At 31.0% G+C, this 21,463-nt stretch overlaps 1 protein-coding gene across 10 annotated transcripts in view; it reads left to right on the forward strand.

Moving 5' to 3' along the window:
• LOC143257625 (syntaxin-binding protein 5-like) overlaps positions 1–21,463 on the forward strand; it is a 77,940-nt gene that overhangs the window by 20,312 nt on the left and 36,165 nt on the right. For all 10 annotated transcript variants that reach the window (XM_076516647.1, XM_076516649.1, XM_076516650.1 and 7 more), the window contains exons 2-14: positions 1,349–1,446; positions 3,111–3,192; positions 7,194–7,294; positions 7,634–7,768; positions 8,789–8,852; positions 12,495–12,578; positions 13,083–13,206; positions 13,343–13,421; positions 15,099–15,253; positions 15,933–16,005; positions 16,750–16,900; positions 18,283–18,350; positions 18,852–18,892. In XM_076516647.1, the coding sequence (XP_076372762.1) occupies positions 1,349–1,446; positions 3,111–3,192; positions 7,194–7,294; positions 7,634–7,768; positions 8,789–8,852; positions 12,495–12,578; positions 13,083–13,206; positions 13,343–13,421; positions 15,099–15,253; positions 15,933–16,005; positions 16,750–16,900; positions 18,283–18,350; positions 18,852–18,892 (1,255 nt within the window). The remainder of the gene's footprint in view (positions 1–1,348; positions 1,447–3,110; positions 3,193–7,193; positions 7,295–7,633; positions 7,769–8,788; positions 8,853–12,494; positions 12,579–13,082; positions 13,207–13,342; positions 13,422–15,098; positions 15,254–15,932; positions 16,006–16,749; positions 16,901–18,282; positions 18,351–18,851; positions 18,893–21,463) is intronic.

Genomic DNA, 21,463 nt, shown 5'->3' on the forward strand with positions numbered 1-21,463 from the left:
AAATGAAGGGAAATAGGATATACTATCAAGTTGGCTCAGTAACATTTAGGTGCAAACCTTTCAAAAGCTTAGACATACTATATTAGTCAATGTAGGGTTAATATTACTGAATTACAAGTTGTGAATTTGTATGATGGGTGATCTGTAAGTTATGACCATGTAGTGTAGGCTTAGTTTGCTGTTTATTGGTGCTAGTTTACATTATTAATTAAGAAAAAACAGTGGTAGTAGTACTGTGTGTAAATTGTTGAAATTGTCATATTAATGTGTTTTTCCAGCTATCTGTGTGTTAAGATTTTCAAAGGGTTTCTGTGTGGAGATTGTATAACTAATTTTTATCAATCATGATCTAAGTAGCCAGACATAATGTGGTTGAATTACGTTGATATAAATTAAGCCTTTAAACTTCTCCTCTTCTCAGGGATTTTACTTGATTCTTCACAAATTTAGACTAGTTAATAAGTGGAGATAGGTGTTTAAAAGTTTTGTACACTTTTCTTGTCAAATGTCACCTGCGGTAAGGAGAGGCTAACATTAGGAATCTTATTGAGGTCACAGGACATTTTAGATCGGCATGGTACATCTTTTTAAATCTTAAAGCTGATGTACTGTTACTTCATAAGTTTCATTGGGTAAAGTTAATACTTACCTGATAAACATCTTGAAGGATAGGCCAAGTTCTTAAACCCCCACTGGACAAAAAAAAAATTAATGCTGTATTTACTGAACTAATTGGGGAAACTTATTTCTGTTCTGTTAACGACAATGTGTAGTGTAGGCTTAGTGCCTTCCAGTGAATTTTTGACCTTGGTGCCCTTTAAGATGGCAATTGAAGATCAAATGGCCTTGCCTTAAAAATAAATTTCCTAACTTGCAGTCATTCTCTGGGTGGGGGGGATGTTTCTGTATAACCATTCTGTGGTCATTGAGTGTGGTGAATCTGTATGTAGTGTAATGCAAATAAATTGGCTTCAGATTCTTTTGTGTATGTTTTATTCTTCCCTTGTCAATGCTATTTACTTTATAATAGACATATTTTCAAGTTAATATATACTGGTCATTGTATGTCTTGCCAATTCACTTTATAGTTATCCTTCATACCATCAGTTGTTGTCTCATGACTAGTAGTCATAATAACTTATCACTTCATAATCACATAAACCTTTCTGATAAAGTTTCATTGATCTTTTAACGCGTATCATCAACTATGTTGTAACTTTGTTTTGAATAAAAAAAAAAGTCAAATGATTGGTCTCAGTTGAATTAAGATTGTTGAAAGAAATAATTTATTGAAATAGTTTAGGTAAATTATACCATGCACTTAGCTCAGATGTCATCTTGTTTGCAGACAGTTCGTCATGGGTTTCCATTTCAACCAACGGCTTTGGCTTTTGATCCCATCCAGAGGTTATTAGCCATTGGAACCAGAAGTGGGTCATTAAGGATGTATCCTTGTTATGTTAGTGTTTGTAGAGATATCTTGGTGAATATGCATTTACTGTAAACGTAAATTGATCTAAATGTGACTTGATTTTAAACTATTGAAAGAAAGTATATTTGAAACAGTTTTATAGTTTCACAAATGTATACGAGTAGCAGAACAAGCCTTTATTTTTTCAACAAATTTATTAATTTAATAAAATAATTGACAACTTCAATTTTTGTTTTCTATTTACTTTAATCATGAATGTATTCTTTTCAGTTCATATAAGAAACAGCTTTAGACACTGTAAGTGACAGTGTCATTCTGGCTTTTAGAAGTTATACAAAACTCTGTTCCACAGGGTAAGTTGAACACAATTTCTGTTTAAGAAAATCTAATTCCTTTTTTCAGTCTTAAGCTTTCAGCACAAGATGGTGTCAAAGTTTTTTGCTACATAACCTTAGATTATCTACATTAAACTATATGAACATTGTATTAATTAAAGAAAAAATGGGTACCTTGCTTTTGCTTAGCATGACATTTCAAGCTTCCAAGGGAAAATTCCATACTTTCTGCTGTCTGGATTTCTGCTGTAGGGTCAAGTGTCACAGCGTATTCTGACTTTGTTCCATTTAATGAAGAGCTGATTTATTCTTTTCTGGATGTAACACCACATAAATGAAAGTTTGCTGATACCAAACATTTGTAAACTCATTGTGTAGCTGATTCAAGCAATACTATATGGCTGAAGCAAATCTGTTTGGTTGAGGGAGTATGTGAATATGTTAGAAAGCACAAGCTTTTTTGGATAAGGGGAATTAGGAAGTAGACATTTATGTAGGAGAGAGGGAGGGAAGGAGCACAGTTAAAGCTTCCATGAAGTTTTAAAATTGTTTAAACATATATGACCAGGGAAAGAATGATTAGGAGAACAAATGTAAATAACCCTCTTGATCACATTACCAAGAAATTCATTCTTTTCAATTTGAAACCAGTTGGTTAACCTGTTTGCCCTAAATTGCTGTTTTGGTCACTTTAGCCTCAGTTGCATCCTAAAAACAGCTTTTGAATTGTATGTGAACTTCGATTTATAGTTGATAGCATTAAAAATGTGACTGCATAAGGAACAGACCCACAAAGAGACACTTTTGTGTTTATTTGTGTGTGCATGCGTGTGTGTGTGTTGATTACCTGAAATTTAAATGTGCACTAGTGGCTTGGAAAGTTTAGCAAATATTTTAATTCTTGATTATGTACTGACTTGGAATGGGCAAGCTTCAGACACAGAAGACATTGGTGTTACAAAAAATAGACAAATCTACATGTTAAAGCAGTTAAAGATTGATTTGAAGTCATTTAATAAGGTAATCACTTTCTAACACCTTCATGTTCATCAGAATAATTGAAGTTTAAGTTATCATAAGTGTACTTGCTATAAACTACTACCAGTAAGACAACTTAATGATTACTTCATGGGTTATTCTTCTCTTCTAAGTTTGTGATTTAAAACTTGTACTCAGAAAGTACCTTTGGTACCTCTAAAAGTTTATTAGAATTCTATGTACTGTGTAACTTAAATAATTAATTCAAAATGTACCTTGGTATTTCATTGCATGTAAGACTGAGTTTTTTTTTTAATGATGAAATATTTCTAAAATAAGTAGTTACTTTAACTCGGAACAACCAGTCTAGGAAGACCTGGAGTTGATTGTTATGTGCAGCATGTGCTTGACACAGCAGTGATTCAGCTTTTGTTTCTCGTGAATGAGGTATGATGTTGTTTTTTGTACATGTGCATATCTTTTTATTTTTTATATGTGCTTACCTTTTATTGGATGTATAAAATGGTATTGTTGTCAATTTTATTAGTCCTTTAAATTTATAATGTAATTTGTGATGGCTTAAAGAAAGACTGCTGTTGTGTATTGAACCCTTTTAGAAAATGTATTATAAAGATGGCTAATATGAGTATTAAAACTTTAATTAAACATTAGCTCCATCTACCTTTATCATTAAAATACCTAATACAAATAGGCACGGTGTCTTAGCAAATCAGATTGTTGTACTTAAACAGTGGTAGAGATGATGAAACTTGAAGGGTAAATTTTATTGCAGAGAAAACATTCTTCTAAGAGATATAACTTTTAGTTACCTTTAGGGGTGTGATAACATTGCACAACAAAGTTTTTGCTTCTTGAACACTATTGGGTGTTCTTTATAGAGGTTTGGCTGCTGATCACGGAAATCACATCAAAATTTGCCCATCACGTACAGTTTCATCGAAATCTTCAGTTTTCACCAGGACATTGCTACAATGGATAAACGATAACAGAGTAACTGGAATCCGTCAATGCTTGCTGACTACTATTGGACACTGCAACGTGATGCACTGGACATTGAATATAGTTGAACACTTTTAATTATGTTGAACTTAATAGCGTATTAGAAACATAAACGCAATTAAATATGTTATTGCCGGTAAACAGTTAACTGTCTATTTCTCAGAGTTTCTACGTGATGAAGCAAAGCCAAAATTATATTTGTGCTCACCCACCAAGTACCTGTCACAATCAGCAAAATCTTTTCAGGAAGCAAAACTTTTAAAAAAAAAATTGTTATGCAGTGTAATTTATCATAACTGTGAGTTGTGTGTTAAACCAAGCTCTTCGTGGAACAGCTAAGAATGTCAGTGATTTGATAAGGCATGAGTATTGGGAATATGATCATTTGGAATAATCTTAGCCACTTGTGAGATATGTAGGTTAAACCAAACTTTTTATGGAACAGCTAAGGATGTCTGTGATTTGATAAGGAATGAGTATTGGGAATATGATCATTTGGTATCATGTTAGCCACTTGTGAGCTGGGTGTGTTAAAGTAGGCTCTTTATGGAACAGTTACGGATGTCAGTGATTTAACAATGCATGAATGTTGGGAGTATGATCATTTGGAACCATGTTAGCCAATTGTGAGCTGTATTGGTTATGTTAGGCTTTTTGTGGAACAGCTAAGGATGTAGGGGATTTGATAAAGCATGAGTGTTGGGAATATAATCATTTGGAATCATGTTAGTCAGCTGTAAGCTGTGCGAGCTAAACTATGCTCTTCATGGAACAGCTAAGGATATCAGTGATTTGACAAGACATGAATATTGGGAATGTGATTCTTTGCCATGTATTTAAGTATATGTGAGTTGTTTACAAAAACTTACCATAAATGTTCAAAATTTTAAAATGATAGTCTGGAATAACAGCATAATAAGTTTTGAAAATCCTGTTGTTTTTCACACTTTTTGATCTTTTTTCTAAATCTGTAGTAAAAAATTTTGTGCATTCCTTTAGCTCATTGAGAGGCAAAAAGTCATGATGTCTAGCACATTATATCTTTGTACTTGCACTTGTATATTTCAGTCCTATTTTCTACCATTTTGTACGAGTGAAGATAGGCTGTAGCTATTTGAATTTACTGGGCTATATGAACTAAACCAAAGGCATATTCATCCAACCCTACATACCAATGTGAAAAACAGCAAAAGGGATTGATCCAACCAAGATATACCTTCACAAACATTGTCCTAGTTTTCTACATTCCATACCTCTGACTAGTCAATTCATTTATTTCCAACCAACCTTGGACAGCTCTGTAAACAATAAGAAAGAGGAATACGCCCTCACAAGCTGCTCTCTTGACTTTCATGCACCAGACCTCCTACTGTAGCCAGCAATGAAAATACACCATTCATAAACTGCTTCCTCAGCTTCTGTGTCTCAGACCCGTAACTAGCAAAATTATCTCCTAAGCAAACCTGGCAACAGAAGTTAGAGAAGTTGAGACTTGATTGTAATGCTCAAGGATTTTTCATTTATTTCATGTGATGGTGTTAGTGATGGTTTTTCTCTAGGATGATCAAGTGATTCTTTGCTAACAATCTCAGAGTGGTGTCTTGAATGTTGCATATCATTTGAGATGGCTTGGAACTCCAACTGTTAAAGAAACTGATAGATAAAAAGAAAGTGAAATTTAAGATACACCATTTTGTATGACAAAACTGCCATTGTTCTACTTTATGAAACAAATTTAAATGTTCTATCTGATAGAACAGAAACACAAAACTATGTTTTATGAGATATCCTGTGGTCTTCCATTTTGGTTCATGCCAAACAAAAGCAAGTATCTGAAAAAATTTTTAAAGAAAGAGCTGTCTCTTTGAGACTTTGTAAGCATATCAAATGATAACTGGAATTAGATCAGTGATGCACTGAAGGAACATGACTTTCATGGTCTTCTCCCTTTTTTCTCCTACAACCTTTATGATATATAACATGTATTTAGAGCTAAATCAGGCATGTGTAAAACAAGGTGTAAATACCTTGATTATAATCACCATAGATTTTGCAAAAATATTTTTTTCAAAGTAGATGATTTCCAACTAATTGAACTCAAATTTGATATGAAACCGACCTTCATGAGATGAATGATCTGTTGTTTGGTGAGACGAGAGGTCTGTTTGTTCATTGCTTATCAAGAGCAGAGGTTTTGCATCTGTTAAGAAATACAATAAAATTTGTAAACATTTTTTTATTTTGTAGATACACTGTATAGTTTTACAAAAAAGTTTATTTAAAGGAGCTTTTAATAATCATATGTCATATTTTCTGAATGTGAAATGTACAAATCTCATGTGACTAAACACTTAGAACTTCTAGTGAGGGTTTTCTGTCTATGCCCTTATGCTCTTGGTTCTAGTGTAAATGAAAAACAGGTTCAGCTATGAACTACAACATAGTGAATTATTTCATATAGCAGTTAAAAATTTGTGAAAATTGGTAGTATGAGATCAAAGTGTATACATTTGTAAGAATTTGTGAAAATTGGTAGTATGAGATCAAAGTGTGTACATTTGTGAAAATTGGTAGTATGAGATCAAAGTGTGTACATTTGTGAAAATTGGTAGTATGAGATCAAAGTGTGTACATTTGTGAAAATTGGTAGTATGAGATCAAAGTGTGTACATTTGTGAAAATTGGTAGTATGAGATCAAAGTGTGTACAGATGTGGATTCATAAATAATGGATGGCCTTGAATATAACTGATAAACTATTAAAAATTCAGTTTACAACTGATTGTGAAGGAAAAAAATGCAAAAACCTTTGATTCAGAACATTTTACTAATAACTGCCTAAACTTGTACAAAACATTAGTAAAATGTTCTAAATCAAAGGTTTCTTCATTTTCTTTCTTTAGTCAGTTGGACACTGAATTTTTAATAGTTTATTAAGTATATTCTTTTACATGTCAGTCAACATTAGTCATTTGTTACACCATGCCAGAAGTTATATTACTGAACCATATCTTGTATGCAGGATTGTTTATTATTGAGAATTTTATCTTTTAAAAGGAAGCTTAATTACAATGTGCTTGATTTGTTAGGGGAGTCTGCACACAATAAAGATATCTATTCACTTTTAATGTAGTTTGATTAAATTCTGATTTGATGCACACATTTCCTGTTTTATATATTTTATTACAAGAAATCTTTTAGTGGGTTTTGAGATACTACCTACTTTAGAATAAGAAACTTATGAAATTCTGTGAAATTTGCATTTTTTTTGGACAACTTTTGTTTTAGACTTAAAATTCATATTCTACTTACTCTTGAATGAAAATGAAGTTCCATAGCTCTCTTCTAATAAGGAAAATGAGTGCTCTGCATGTATGAGAGAACCTGTCTTTTCAAGAATCGGTATTAATTTTATCTTATAATTTTCAGGGTGCTCTGATAAGTGTTTGTTCAGATGACAGTTTACACTTGTGGAATTTACGACAAAAAAGACCTGAAATTGTTCATTCTTTGAAATTTCAGAAAGAGAGGTGAGTTGTTGGTCATTAATATGCTGACAATGTTTTTGTGAGTAGTAAGTATATAAATAGACAAAGAATTGAGAATTATCTTCTTTGTGTCTGTTAATTTAATTTTAAGCTGAACACTTAAGTTTTTGAAAGAATATTTTTCATTAGTGGCAATAAAGTTAGAGAAAACCTTTTAGTTTTGAGGTAAATTTAAACCTTGTTTCCAGCAGTGTTTCACTATCGCAGTAGTGATAAAATGTTTTAATATGTCCAGTACACATTACAGGTTCTGAAAAATATTTTTGGTGTTTTGTTTAAATAGCTGTTATATAATTTTTTATTTATTTATTTTTTCTTAAGGATCACATGTTGTCATCTACCATTCCAGAGCAACTGGCTGTATATCGGTACAGAACGAGGCAACATTCATGTGGTGAATGTTGAATCATTTATTCTCTCTGGCTATGTAATAAACTGGAACAAAGCTATTGAATTGTTAGTGGTATTGTTTTTTCTAATTTTTCAGTATAAACAGTGAGGTATAAATAATGGTGTATATGAGGTTAAACAAATAACTACCAACTTGTTTCTATTCAGATTACTGCTCTTGTAAATCTTAACTAGTCACAAGTTCATGTAAACAGTCTATTGTTATTCCTCCATTAATCATTTTATTGTTTATCATGTTTGTTGTGGCTTTATTTGCTATATCATTTCTCAGGCCTGTTGCTTTATGCAATTTATTTTAGTTTTCTTTAAATGTTGCTTTTAATAAAACAGTGGTGTATTTTATTGTTGTAGTTTAAAATTAGGAAGGTTGATATAAGTGAATGATGGTAGCTTTAAAGATAAATTTTTGTGATTAAAAAGGTATGTGTACATCTTATTTTCTGCTGTCATTTGCTATGGCAAAGATACTAAGGTTGTCTGCCAATGTCACTGATTTTGAATTGTTGATTAGAGGGAAAGCAACTAGTTGGCAGTTTTTCTTTTTTTTTTGAACTGTGGTTGATACTGCCAAATGTTTTTGTTATATGTACCATGAGTTGAAGAACACTGCACTGCTCCTCTACTTGGGCCAGTGATTAATTTGTTAGAAAATACCACTAATTGCCCAATTCTGCTGAGATGTAAAAAGCTGTGTAAAAATGTCCCATTTTGTGTACTGAGATGTAAAATGTTGTGTAAGAAATATACCATTCTTTTTAATATGTGCCCTAAAGTTCTTAAGTATCAGTATAATTGAAAATTAAATGAATCATTTTTCATAGAACATATGAATAACACATGATTTTATAAAGTATTTAAAATCAGTGTTTATATACATTGTATAATAAGTGAAGAGACCCTCTGTATAGCTTTACTTCAATCTTTAAAACAAACTTCATTATTTCATAATTTTGTCATATTTAGTGATTTTATTTTCATCTGTTTTAAGTCTCTCACAACTTATGTGGCTGTGTAGTATATCTTATACTGTATTTAGAGATCATTTTGTTTTGTATTTCTTAACAGGTCTCGGAAAACTCATCCAGGCTGTGTAATACATCTTAGTGATAACCCTGTTGATGCTAACAAGGTACAAATAGAACTGATATATGTAGTGTGTGTCTACAAGTAAAATGCAGTTTTTTTTTTTTATTATTATTCTATGTTAGAAGATGTGTTTTAGAACTATATATATGCAAAAACGGCTCGTTTGGGTTGAGAAAACATTTTACGTAGAAGAGCAAACAACGTTTCGACCTTCTTTGGTCATCATCAGCTTCACAAAGAAAGAGGTAACTGACCGGAAGCTGACCACATGTTTGGAAGGGGTTATGTAACTGAGTGTCGGAACGTAGAGGGCGGTGTTAGATGTTTGAATATATAATTTTATTTATTTTATTATATTAATATAGGTATAAAGGCGTTCCTTTATATAGGTTTATTTTGGGTTTAAGTTGTTGTATAAGTAAGGCTTCTTTAATTTTGTGTTTGTTTATGTTTGTTTCTTTATTTAGTATTTGAGTGTTTTCTATGGTTATGTTGTGTTTATTTGACTTGCAGTGTTCAAAAACGTGTGAACCCCTTCCAAACATGTGGTCAGCTTCTGGTCAGTTACCTCTTTCTTTGTGAACCTGAGGATGACCGAAGAAGGTCGAAACGTTGTTCGCTCTTCTATGTAAAATATTTTCTCAACCCAAATGAGCGGTTTTTGCATATATATATTTCTCTACAAGTGGGTTTTCTCGATATCATCTGATTGTGTTTTAGAAATATTTTTAATTATACTTTTACATAAACCAGTTTTGAAACTTACATTGTTGTTTCTGTAATTTTGTTTTTCTTTCTGAAAGTGATAGTTGAATAGAATATTTTTAAGGACAATACTTAGGAAATAGAAGTTTTCTTTGGAGAAAGTAACTTGTTCATGTTATGTGCTCATAACTAGGCTGCTGCATATATGGGATATTTTGAGTTTGGAAGCCTTTAGACAATTACCACACTTAATTGTGTATATTAACACACATTAGCCCCATCTTGACAGGTCACTGGTTAAATGCCATGTCATCAGATTTGTTAACTTGCATTCTAAAGTTTATTGAACTACTATTTTATGGATTTATCTGAAGTTTGGTATGCATTTGTAGATTATAATTAAAACTGTCGTATTGAACATTATTTACTTTTTAATTAAAAATAAATATAAAAAGATTTAACATGTATAACAGATTTAAATATTGATTTCTGTGTGCACATAATAAGTTGAATGGAGCACTGGTTCAAATCTGTTTGTGATAATACAAAGTATATTGCTTCATACAAATCAGAAACTCTAATTAATGATATTAACAAGCTAGAATATAAAATAAGGGTCTTCTATCTTTTCTGTTTGTTGAAATATGGCTTATGTACTGAATCAAACAGTGACCCTACTCACCTATTTCCCTTTTTGAAACCAGTGCCTTATGTACACTTACTTTAATATGACATGAATAACCAATCAAAAGCTCAAAATTCTATTCAATGTACAGCTTAACCATTTATTCTTAGTGACAAGCGAAGCATGAAATATTTGAGCAGGTATTGAAATTGTTACTAGCATCTTACTGGTTTAAGCACACTAAAATTCAAAATACATGAATTTTAATATTTTTGGGATACCCTCCTACTTAAATATAAAGGAAATCCATAGTGTGTGCTGGTTTATTTTATAAAATTTTGTTTTTTACACTAGCAGATACTTGGTGATACTGCAAAGTCAACAAGCAGTTAGTGTCTCAAAGACATAAGAAATTCTCCTTTGTTCTGTTTGTTGGGGTTGCATATTATACCAGTTGTAACTCAGAATAATCTTTATATTTTTGTTGTCATTCCAGGAGTCACTAGGATAGTAAATAATTTGCAAAATTGAAAGACAAAGTTTTAAAAAGACATTTTAGAGCCAGGTGCAATGGTTTTTTTTATTGATGTATTAAAAAGTGGAGTTAATTGATAAATTGTCAGTCAAATAGGTATGCAACATGTATAACCATCGTACATTCCTTTTCAATCCTTGGAATGAAATATTAACTGTGTATTCACATGTGATCTTCTACAGTGTTGAAATGACAAGCTAGAGAACATAAAGAAATGAGTGACCTACCTGCCTAGATTGATTCACAGTTCATTAAAGCAGAATGGAGGGTTTTAAAAGAACTAGTTATTGAGCATAAATATTTACAGGCAACTGTTAGGGTTTGTGAAAAATTATTGTAGAATTTCAACATGAGACCTAATTTTGGTGAAACCAGCTTTGAGATAAGGCCTTTCCTATAACATACTTGTGACATTCAATATGGCTCCACTTTTCTGAATCAAAGATAAATTATCTGCTCCTTCTGTTTGTTATCTTGGTCCCATCATAAATTCATGTGATTGACAACATCCTGTTTGTTCATAAACTAAAAGAAATATCTTTTCTGTGTAAATTATGAATGAACTCTAGAAAAATTTATCACATTTTGGAATGAACTTTTCATGATTTAATAAAGAAAATAAAAGCAGTCATAGAAGTTTAGTTAACAAAAATGAGATTTTTAAGAGGAATATTTTTGTCTTTTGCTTCTAGTAACTACATTTAATCTTCATTATGTTTCAGGGCTAATTGGTCTGATACTGGTGTTTGTAATGCTGTGATTCAATTAAACATATCTTTGAGTTTGTTATAATGATAATTAACAGTAATTTCTAATATTTCACATAAAGAGTAGAAGCTATGCAAAGAAAAAAAATGTCAGTTCAAAGCTGTTTCAGGTTGCATTAGTTTTCTGAAGTTTTTATGGACCATAACTATTTTTTAAACTATAGTTGTTAGCAGATAGAAACACATAGACGTTGTTCTCAGTAGCTTCAATATCCTGCTAGTTTGTGTTAAATTGTTACACATAGTATAGGTGTTGAAAAGGAAACAAGCTGTAATATTCAATGTTCATTTATTGATCATTGAAGAAACAATATTTTTCATATTAGTTTTGCAAAATAATAGTTTATCATTATTTAAATATTTTAAAAGTAATTTATGATGATGATGTGGTCTGCTCAAATCCTGGAAGATTGACTGTGGAAAATTTATACAGAAGACTAATGCAGGGTAATATTGTTTCAGGTCAGTATAACTGGAAGCATAACATATATCTAAATTTTGAACATAATGGAAAATTAATATATTTTAAGAAAACTATGGACAGAATTTATGAAATGCCTCTAGGAATGGATAAGACATGAGGTGTCCTACTATAACAAGGTTTTAGAGCTTTCACTATATGCTTGGATTTGTTATCTGTCTTATTTATTCAAACATAATTGTGGAAATGTCTTGAAAAAGATTTCCTTTCATTTTTAATGAATTTCCTGTTTCATCTGTAGTGACAAACTAGTGCAACAAACAATAGCACTAGTTTGTCACTGCAGATGAAACCGGAAATTCATCAAATTTTTGTTTGTTATATTTTGTTGTAAGTTTGTAACTTAATCTTTTGTTTCCTTTTTTTTTTTATTAATGGTTTTATTAGCTTCTTCATACTGACGTCTTCTCCAAAATGTTGCAAGCCACTTTGTCATATGAATCTTACTCTCAAGTCTGTTAAAAAATATTAATCTATAGGCAACTTACATTCAATATTTACATATGGAAAAGGATCTTCTCATAGCATAGTACTTCAGAGAACTTGTAATAGTATTCAACATTTCTCTTCAGCTTCTAGTAGGATATGAAACTGGTGCTGTAGTGCTATGGGATCTGAGGAACAGAGCAGCAGAGATGAGATTACAGAACACCGAGGTAGGAAAAATATATATTTCAAATTAGGATTTTTTTTGGGGGGGGGCTAATTTGGAGAAACAGTATATTTAATTTTTATGAAACTGTGCAATGTGTTAGATATTCAAGTTCTAGATATTCAGAAACTCATTGTATATTTTCTTTTACCATTTGTGTGAAATAAAAGTGCAACTTTTAGGCTAACAAAATAAGCATTAATCCAAGTCATTGTTTAGCCATTAATGCCAAATGTATTTTGATCTTTCGATGTGTATGTGTATCAGCATATATTCCTTAAAGCTGGCAAAGCTATCATGAAAAAGGTATATTGTGGAAATGCATAATATTTTATGAATCTTGGATTATTTGATATAATTTTTAAAATATAAATGGTACTAAAGTGTGTGAAGCATTTTTTTTATAGCCAGAGAAAATGGGGAAGGAAAATTTGAATAAGATGGACAAAAAATATACATGTCAAATTATATATGTAAAGGTTTTGATATATCTACTTTTTTGCTTAAGCCCCTGAAGTCTGTTTCATGGCATCATGATGGGAAACAGTTTATGTGTAGCCACACAGATGGCAGCATTAGCACTTGGAACTTGAGGACACCATTAAAACCCACAACAATCATGCACCCTCATGGTATGTGACATTTGTGGGCTGCTATTATTGTAGTGTGAACAGTTGAAAATGAGTGAGCTTTGAGTTGAAATTAGATTTTTTTGGTTTAAATGTATTATTCTATTAAATGTTTTTTTTTTTTTTTTTAACTTTCTAGCACAAGCAACAAGCAAAGAGGGTAAGGCTGAACCTTGTAAAACTGTTTATAAGGTAGAGTGGAAGACTGTTCGGGGAGGGTGAGTCTTACAGTTGAAGTTGAGAGTATAATGGAAATACAGATTTTGTCTTTATAACCTGTCTGTTTAATTTATTATTGTTTTTTGATGCAGTTATCAACCTTACCTTTATCAGTTGGAGTTCATACAGTGAAAAACAAATGTGACAACTATTTTCATCTGTCTGGTGTACAAATTGTACTGTTGTCAAAAGAAAAAATGTTAACAAATGCTAAACCTAACTTTTAAATCTTAGCTTAAGTTTGAAAATTGGGGGAAAAAAATTTATCTGGAAATTTATGAACTTAGACAAAAGTTTTAATGTTTAATTTCTTTTGACCTGAAAATAAATGAAGTATGTTATTAAATAATAATTCAGAAAATGCTAAATTTTATTTCAATAATCATAGCCAATTTTTCATTTCACAATATTTCAAGTTGGATTGAAAATCGTAGTTCATATCAGTTGTGAAGTTACTGCAGTATATTGATTGTTGAATTTCATAAGGATAGTATATATACTCACATATATTAAACTGAAGTATTTGTTACTATTTAGCCTACTTATCCATATGAAATGTGTTTCAAATTTATGTCTATTTCCTGCACTTGTTTGTGCTCATTTGTTTTATAATCGAATATTTGAGCATTATATGAATGAGTATGGGACTGTCTTGTGTTATCAAAATTTCTTATATTACTATTTGATTTTTAAGTTACTCTTGATTGCCAAAGGTTTTACAGTTTTATTGTGCTTAATGTGATTTTCTTCAGAAAGTGGGTTTTATTTTCTTTCCCAGCATAATATTAGTTATTGGTCCAAAATATATTTGACAAATTATATATGTATAATTTTTGTAACCTTTTGTACATGATAAACTTTTGTTTTATGAAAAGAAATTTATATTTTCCAGTAAAATAGAATATTATTTGATACATTAATAAAACATTTTAGAAAATATTGTATTTGTTCATCATCTTTCACATAGAATATGATAGTTTGTTCTGTCATTTTTTTGGATATAGTGGAGTGATTTGTGACAGTCTAAGTGATTTATATGGTATTTTGATACAATTGTTTACCAAGTTTCAAAATCCTTTTCTGAGATTCGGAGCCAGAAGCTTATTCTGAATTGTATTTTGTGTATCATAAATCACAAATCTGTTAATAAATGTTATAAAATAAACCCTTTCAGTTGTTTCTGTGATTGTTATGTTAAATAATGGTATCAGTTCACCAAACAGATTTACTTGTAAGATTTTTTGTGATTTATTTCTTTTTAATCCTCAGTTATTAATGGGCTTCATACTTAACTAAATTTAGAATACTGTTGAGGCCTTTTTACTATTGAACTTAGTTCATGATTTGAGCTTTCTGTTGTTTAGGTGGATTTAGAATTATGACCCTTAGATTTTTAAGTTAGATTAACTAGTCTGTTTGTTTGAACCTAGATCTGGTTTTTTTCTTTGAACCTCGACCATGAGACTTAATTATTTGCATTTTATATTTGTGAAATTTTATAATCATTTCAATATTGATTTAGTTTTTAAACTTATTTGGATATTAATTTTTTATATTTATTGGAATATTGATTATAGGTCTATATTTAAATCTTGACTGATGCTGTAATATTTATTTTAGCCTTGTTTTTGAGATTTTTAGGATTGTGAGATTTTTTTTTTTTTTTACTTTTGCAGTGACTCATTTGTTATTTTTTCTGGGGGTTTACCTCACGAGAAAACTGGAAAGACACTAAGCCTCACAGTCATTCATGGAAAAACAACAACAGTTTTGGAGATGGAGCACACTATTGTAGATTTTGTTACACTTTGTGAAACACCATGGCAGAGTGGTAAGTGTACAACACTAACAGGTGTAAAGATATTGTGAGTATGTGGTAGTGGTAAGTGCACAACACTAACAGGTGTAAAGATATTGTGAGTATGTGGTAGTGGTAAGTGCACAACACTAACAGGTGTAAAGATATTGTGAGTATGTGGTAGTGGTAAGTGCATAACACTAACAGGTGTAAAGATATTGTATGTGGTAGTGGTAAGTGCATAACACTAACAGGTGTAAAGATATTGTATGTGGTAGTGGTAAGTGCACAACACTAACAGGTGTAAAGATAGTATGATTATCTGTAGTTGTCAAAAATAGAATTCTTTGCTGTTTTGTGCCTTTGTGTAATTAAAGGGCCTTTCTTAATAGTTTTGTTAATTTTATATAAAAAAAATTAATATTTGTTGTAAATGTGGTTTGCCTGAAACATCAAAATTTGATATTGAGGATGGTTGGTATATTTTGTATGTATGTGACCATACAAAAAACATGGTGGTTACTAATGCATATTAGTTGTATTTTATATAAGCCTGAGCTATATGGTATAAATTAAATGTTTTCAAAGAAAACTAAATGATAATAAACAGTTAAAGAGCTTGTGTGAGTCACTAATCAGATTAAAAGTCTGTGAAAAGTATGTGTTTTATTTGGTGGAATTGTCATTGATGTTTCAATCATATCCATTTCAGACTTTCAGGAACCTTATGCTATAGTTGTGCTTTTAAATAATGACCTGGTTGTGGTGGACTTAACTAGTCAAGGGTAAGTAGATTACATAATGAACCTGCATACTTTGACTAGTCATGGGTAAGTGTGTTATGTGATAAACATATCTAGAATTATAAACAGACTTTTGTCTACATTAAAATACTTTTATTGTGTACTTTGACACTTACTGTGCTTTTCATTGAGCAGCAGTGCATAACTAGCATAATGAAATTATTAACTGTACATTTTATATGGTGATTGTGAAGAATAACTCATAACTGTACATTTTAACTTGTCATGGTGTAGCATAACTAAGTTGATAACCGTACATTAAGTTCTTGCTTCAAGTAACATAAGTTTGAGAAGAGTTTAAGATAGAATGTGTCTTAATAAATCCTGTAGTTAATATCTTGATTTTGGGATAAATTATGGTTAACCAAAGGAGGAAACTTGTTTTTTAAAAATGTATGGAACCAGGATTTCATTTTTGAGCCATGAAAATTAGTGCAAGTTAATTTCTTTCCTTCCCCATATATTTGAAAACCTTTTTATTACTGTTGCACATCATGTATATTAAGTACGTAAGTCAGAAATTGTACTACTTGTTTACATATTCCTTACTTTTGTTTGTGTGAATAACATATTATTTTAGAATGTCTGTTTGTTCTATTACTTGCATATATTATTAATTTTGTTACTCAGTTTTCAAAACATCTAACCCATTATTTAGAATATGGTTTTAGGTTACAGATCTGGTTTAATGTCTGCTTGATGTTTTAATTTATGCTTGTATTTCAGCTATCCATGTTTCCAGAATCCTTATCCAATGGACCTACACGAATCTCCTGTCACCTTTTGTTCATACTTTGCAGAGTGCCCCGCTGACCTTATCCCAGCTTTTTACTCTGTAGGTTCTAAGGGAAGCAAACGTTCGGGATTTTCAGAGAAAGTGAGCTTGCCTGTTCTTTTGTATTATTGTTTTTATAATTCTTTTTATATTATCTGTTCAAGTTTGGTGAATGTAGAAACAAGTAAAATAAGCATTACATAAAAGATGAATTGCATAGTCTTGTTATATAATAGTGTAATGCTCTCACTCAACACTTGAAAAACAGTAGTTAATTCTGAGTTTGGCAATACTGCTTAGAAAAATTGAATGTAATCATTATTACTAATATTGTGGTTAAAGACGTTTTAGGCTGTTATAAGATTACTAATTGGAATGGATTGAGTACAAACTAGGTTGTGTAATTCATCTCATTAGATACCAAACTGGGCCTCTGGTGGCTCATTAGTTTGTCTGTGGACTTGCAGCACCAAAATCCAGGTTTCAATACCTGCAGTGAGCACAGCACAGATAGCCTATTGTGTAGATTTATATTTAAGAGCAAACAGACAAAAAAACAGCTTTTTGAGAAATAGTGATAGTTCAACAACTGTATTTATTCAAGTTGCTTAAATATTTTGCTTTTAACATAGATTTTTGGGTTTGTCTTTAACCAGATTTCTTTTTCTTATTCTTTAAGCTTGTTCTTGTTAAAATAATGTATGTCAGGTGAAGGACACTGGCTTTTTAAAATTAATATACTAAAGTAAACATGTTAAACATGAATAACTTTTATAAATTGTTCCACCAGTTGTGTAAATTCTTTAGCCAGTGATGATGTCAGTCAAATGGATTTAGTAAATCTTAGAATCTTTTACAGCAGTTGCTATAATTATTTTCCAAAGCAATACAAGAGTTTTAATACATGATGATTGAAAAATCCAACGTGTGTTAGAGTGAAGCATGTTGGGTTACATGGTGGTTTTGCATAAAATATCTTACTATTTTTAAAAATTTGAGTTATAAATATGTACAATTAAGATATAGTAAATTGCTGAATAAGTAAAAAATAAATGTTACTAGTTTCTTTGCTTTTTTGAATACCTAATAATTTTTATCAACAAGCTAAGGTCATTTTTAAACATTTCAGTATTGATATAGACAGTTAATACAAAATGAAGAAAGTAATCTATGCTGTTAAAAAATAAACTAATGTTTGACTGGTGTGTTTTGTAAAATAAATTAATTTGGGTTGATTCATTTTTCTACTGATTTCTGAGCAGCTTTTAAAGATAGCATGAAGTTTTTGACTTAATTGTATTCAGTAAGAAATTTCAAAAGTATTGTATTGCTGTACAACAGGTTATGGAAGTATAGTAGTGTAACGTTTGTGCTGTGTTGTTTCCTATTAATACATTTGTTACATTAGACGGTCGTTATTTTTATATATGCTTTTTATGTCTTGTAATTTCTTTCTTTCTCTCTCTCTCTCTCTCTCTCTGAAGGAATGGCCCATTTGTGGAGGTGAATGGGGAACAGGGACAGTAAGCTATCCTGAAATAATCATTACAGGGTATTGCATTTGTCACTCACTATATTTCTATTTCATAATAGATAAATAAAATCAAACAATGGTCTTGATTAAATGTAGAAAATCATTAACAGTTATTAATAGTGAATAACAGGCTACAATACATTTAATGTATACTCTAATTATCAAGAATTTTAAAGAATGTCTTCAGCAAATAAACTGTAGATAAGTTGTTCCCAACCTTTTGCGCATTTGAAAACTAGCTACTTCAGTTCCCAAAATGTTGTGGACAACCTCTTATAATAACTTTTTAAAGTAATTTTGTATTGCATTATAAAATAGTTTATTTTATTTTATCAATTATATTTTAAAACACTATTCTTTACAATTGCCTTGTGGATCAACTGACATGTACCCATGAACTGATGTCTGTGATGTGTAAAATAAACTTATGTTTTAATATGTTATGTTTTAAGAAATGTTTTAATGTTTTTGCCTTTGATCTACACATGCATTACCTGTCATTGCTTTGCTTTATTTTAGGCATGCTGATGGTTCCATTAAGTTTTGGGATGCTTCAGCAGGTAAGAATTTATTCAAGTTATTTTTACAGGACACAAATTTGTGAGATAAAATTAATGTGTCCAGTCAGGGTTGTAGCTACAGTGGGGAATATCCCCTAGAACTTGTTCTGCTTGCCCAACCCTCTTGTGATATGTGATTTACTGCTTCTCTGCACGAAATATCACAGTTCACCCTAAAATATGAAAAACTTATTTTTTGATGTTGCAATACAGTTAACTTTGCAGTTAGCTTGTTAGAAATAAACACTTTTCCTGAAAAGTCACAAAGCAAATAACCTTTACCTGGCTCCTGGGGGGAAGTATGATTTTTGTTTCTCTGTTCTAAATATCACAGTTCACTATAAAACATCACAAATGTCTGTTGCAGTACAGTTTACTTTGCAGTTAGCTTGTTAGAAATAAACAATTTTTTTGAGAAGACAAGAAGCAAATAACCCTTGTGCTGGAATACTTCTCAAGAAAAGGCAACAGGTAAAAAAACCTGCACATGAAGCTGGTAAAATAGCCCTAATCACATTGATTGACTTGTACTTAACACGCCATACGAGACAGTATCATCAGCAGTGGATAACATAAAAAACCTGTTTGTTTGCAGTAAAAGTTTGTAGTGTATAAAAATATTTTCCATCTTTTTCAGATGCCTAGAATATAAAAGTATAAAAATGTGTTTTTTGCATAAAAACTTTTGATTTTGTAAGTAACTTGTTTCAGTTACATGCCATTAAGAGTAGCTCAGTCAGAAAAATATGATACAACCTAGAGTGAAATTTGTCTGACTTTATTCTTTTAGACTTGTCATTCATCTTATAACTCGTTCTTGCTTACTAACTGTTCATGTGGAATTAAAACTTTTAAAGGAATTTACAAATTTTCCAAGTAATTAAAATTATGAACATGAAAATAACCTTTTTGGCCAAGGTGGTGGTGGGTGAGGGGGTATGATGGAAGCAGTGGCAAGAACGTGAATCTATGGGCTAAACTGGTATAAATATGTCAGTGTTTTTTGCTCCCTTAACTAAAATATTTTAACAATATTTGATTAAAAGAATTTTATAACTTTCAATCTTAATGTTTTTGAGTCTAACATGGCCTGGTGGTTAACGCACATTAATTGCAATATGAGTGTTGTGTGTTCACGTCCATGTCACAGAATATGCTCATACTTTCAGTCTTGTGGGAGTTACAATGTGATGGTCAATTAATCAATTTGTTGGTAAAAGAGTAGCCCAAGAATTGATGGTAAGTGTTGTTGACTAGCTGCCTTCCTTCTAGTTTGTCACTCTTGTGTAGCTTTACACAATATTAAAAAACAAGCCAGTTGTAAAATCCCATTTTAAGTATTTTCATTGTGATTAAACATGCAAAGTCAGTACTGTATACACTCGTTATTTGTTAAATTCCCTGCATTCTTGTCTGTTAGCATTATGTCAGAGGAGAAATAAGGAACTAGTAGAAATGATTATTCATTAGTTGCATGTTGTTTTCTGTGTGTACTGCTTGGTTTGAAAATATGACTGTTAATGTACACAGTTCGACCACTGCAACAGTAAGAAGAAGGATGGACCTTTCTTCTGAAGGGTAAAAACTGAAATTCCCAATTTGCCTTTGAAGAATGGTCTACCTTTTTAAAGCGTTTGGGTTATAGGGTATCATACCTTTCTTTCTGCTAAATAGATTTCTTGGACCTGTATTTTATTCTAACATCATGAATTGCTTTGTTGTTTTTTTTACTTTTGTTGTGGCAACCTGGCAAGAACCAATACTCATACTTAATTCTTCATTGATACAAACCATGGTTTACAAAGAAAACAGGAGATCTTAAATGTTTTTGTAAATTGGTTCTAAGGAAGAATGTTTTTAGAATTAGAAGAGCAGTGAGGGAAAATTTATATTTAACTTTCTGGGGTATTTGTTTTAAAATTAAAATCAATTATACTTATTTTTAATTATATATATAGAAGTTCTTATGGTTTGTAAGGCATAGTAGTGTTATGTAGTAGACTAAATACATATTAAACTACAATGATTTTAACTAGTTGGAGTATGAGGTGACTTTAGCTGTTGTTAAAACAGTGTTTCTGCATGTGTGTACAGTGTACCATTTCAAACAATGGGCTAGGGCTGTCCTAGTGGTCAGTGTGTGAGAATGTGGATCTCAACATCTCTGGTTTGTTGTTCACTGGAGTCCTGGGTGTATTATAAGAATGGTGTTCAAATCATACAATTCAGTTGGAGTTGACTAAGAACTAACAATGAATGTTCTTTTGATAGTTGGTTTTCCACTATACTTTTTGTTCAAAATTAGGGACAGCTAGAACAAATTGTCCTTGTTAAAATGTTGTTTACAAATATTCAAATCAAATCAAACTTCCTTTTTATTCAAAAGTATGAATGTACTGTGTATTGTGTAGCAATGTGTTTGCACATTAGAAACTTGAGTAAGTTATGTATTAAGAAAATGTAACTTTTAAGTAGATGTGCTGGTAATGACTACTAAGATAATTACATTTGTGATTGAAATAGAAGGTCATAAAACAACTATTGTTTTGTGAATATCTGCTTCCACTAAAA

Source organism: Tachypleus tridentatus, chromosome 7 (assembly GCF_004210375.1).
Source record: "Tachypleus tridentatus isolate NWPU-2018 chromosome 7, ASM421037v1, whole genome shotgun sequence".
Lineage (NCBI taxonomy): Eukaryota > Metazoa > Arthropoda > Merostomata > Xiphosura > Limulidae > Tachypleus > Tachypleus tridentatus.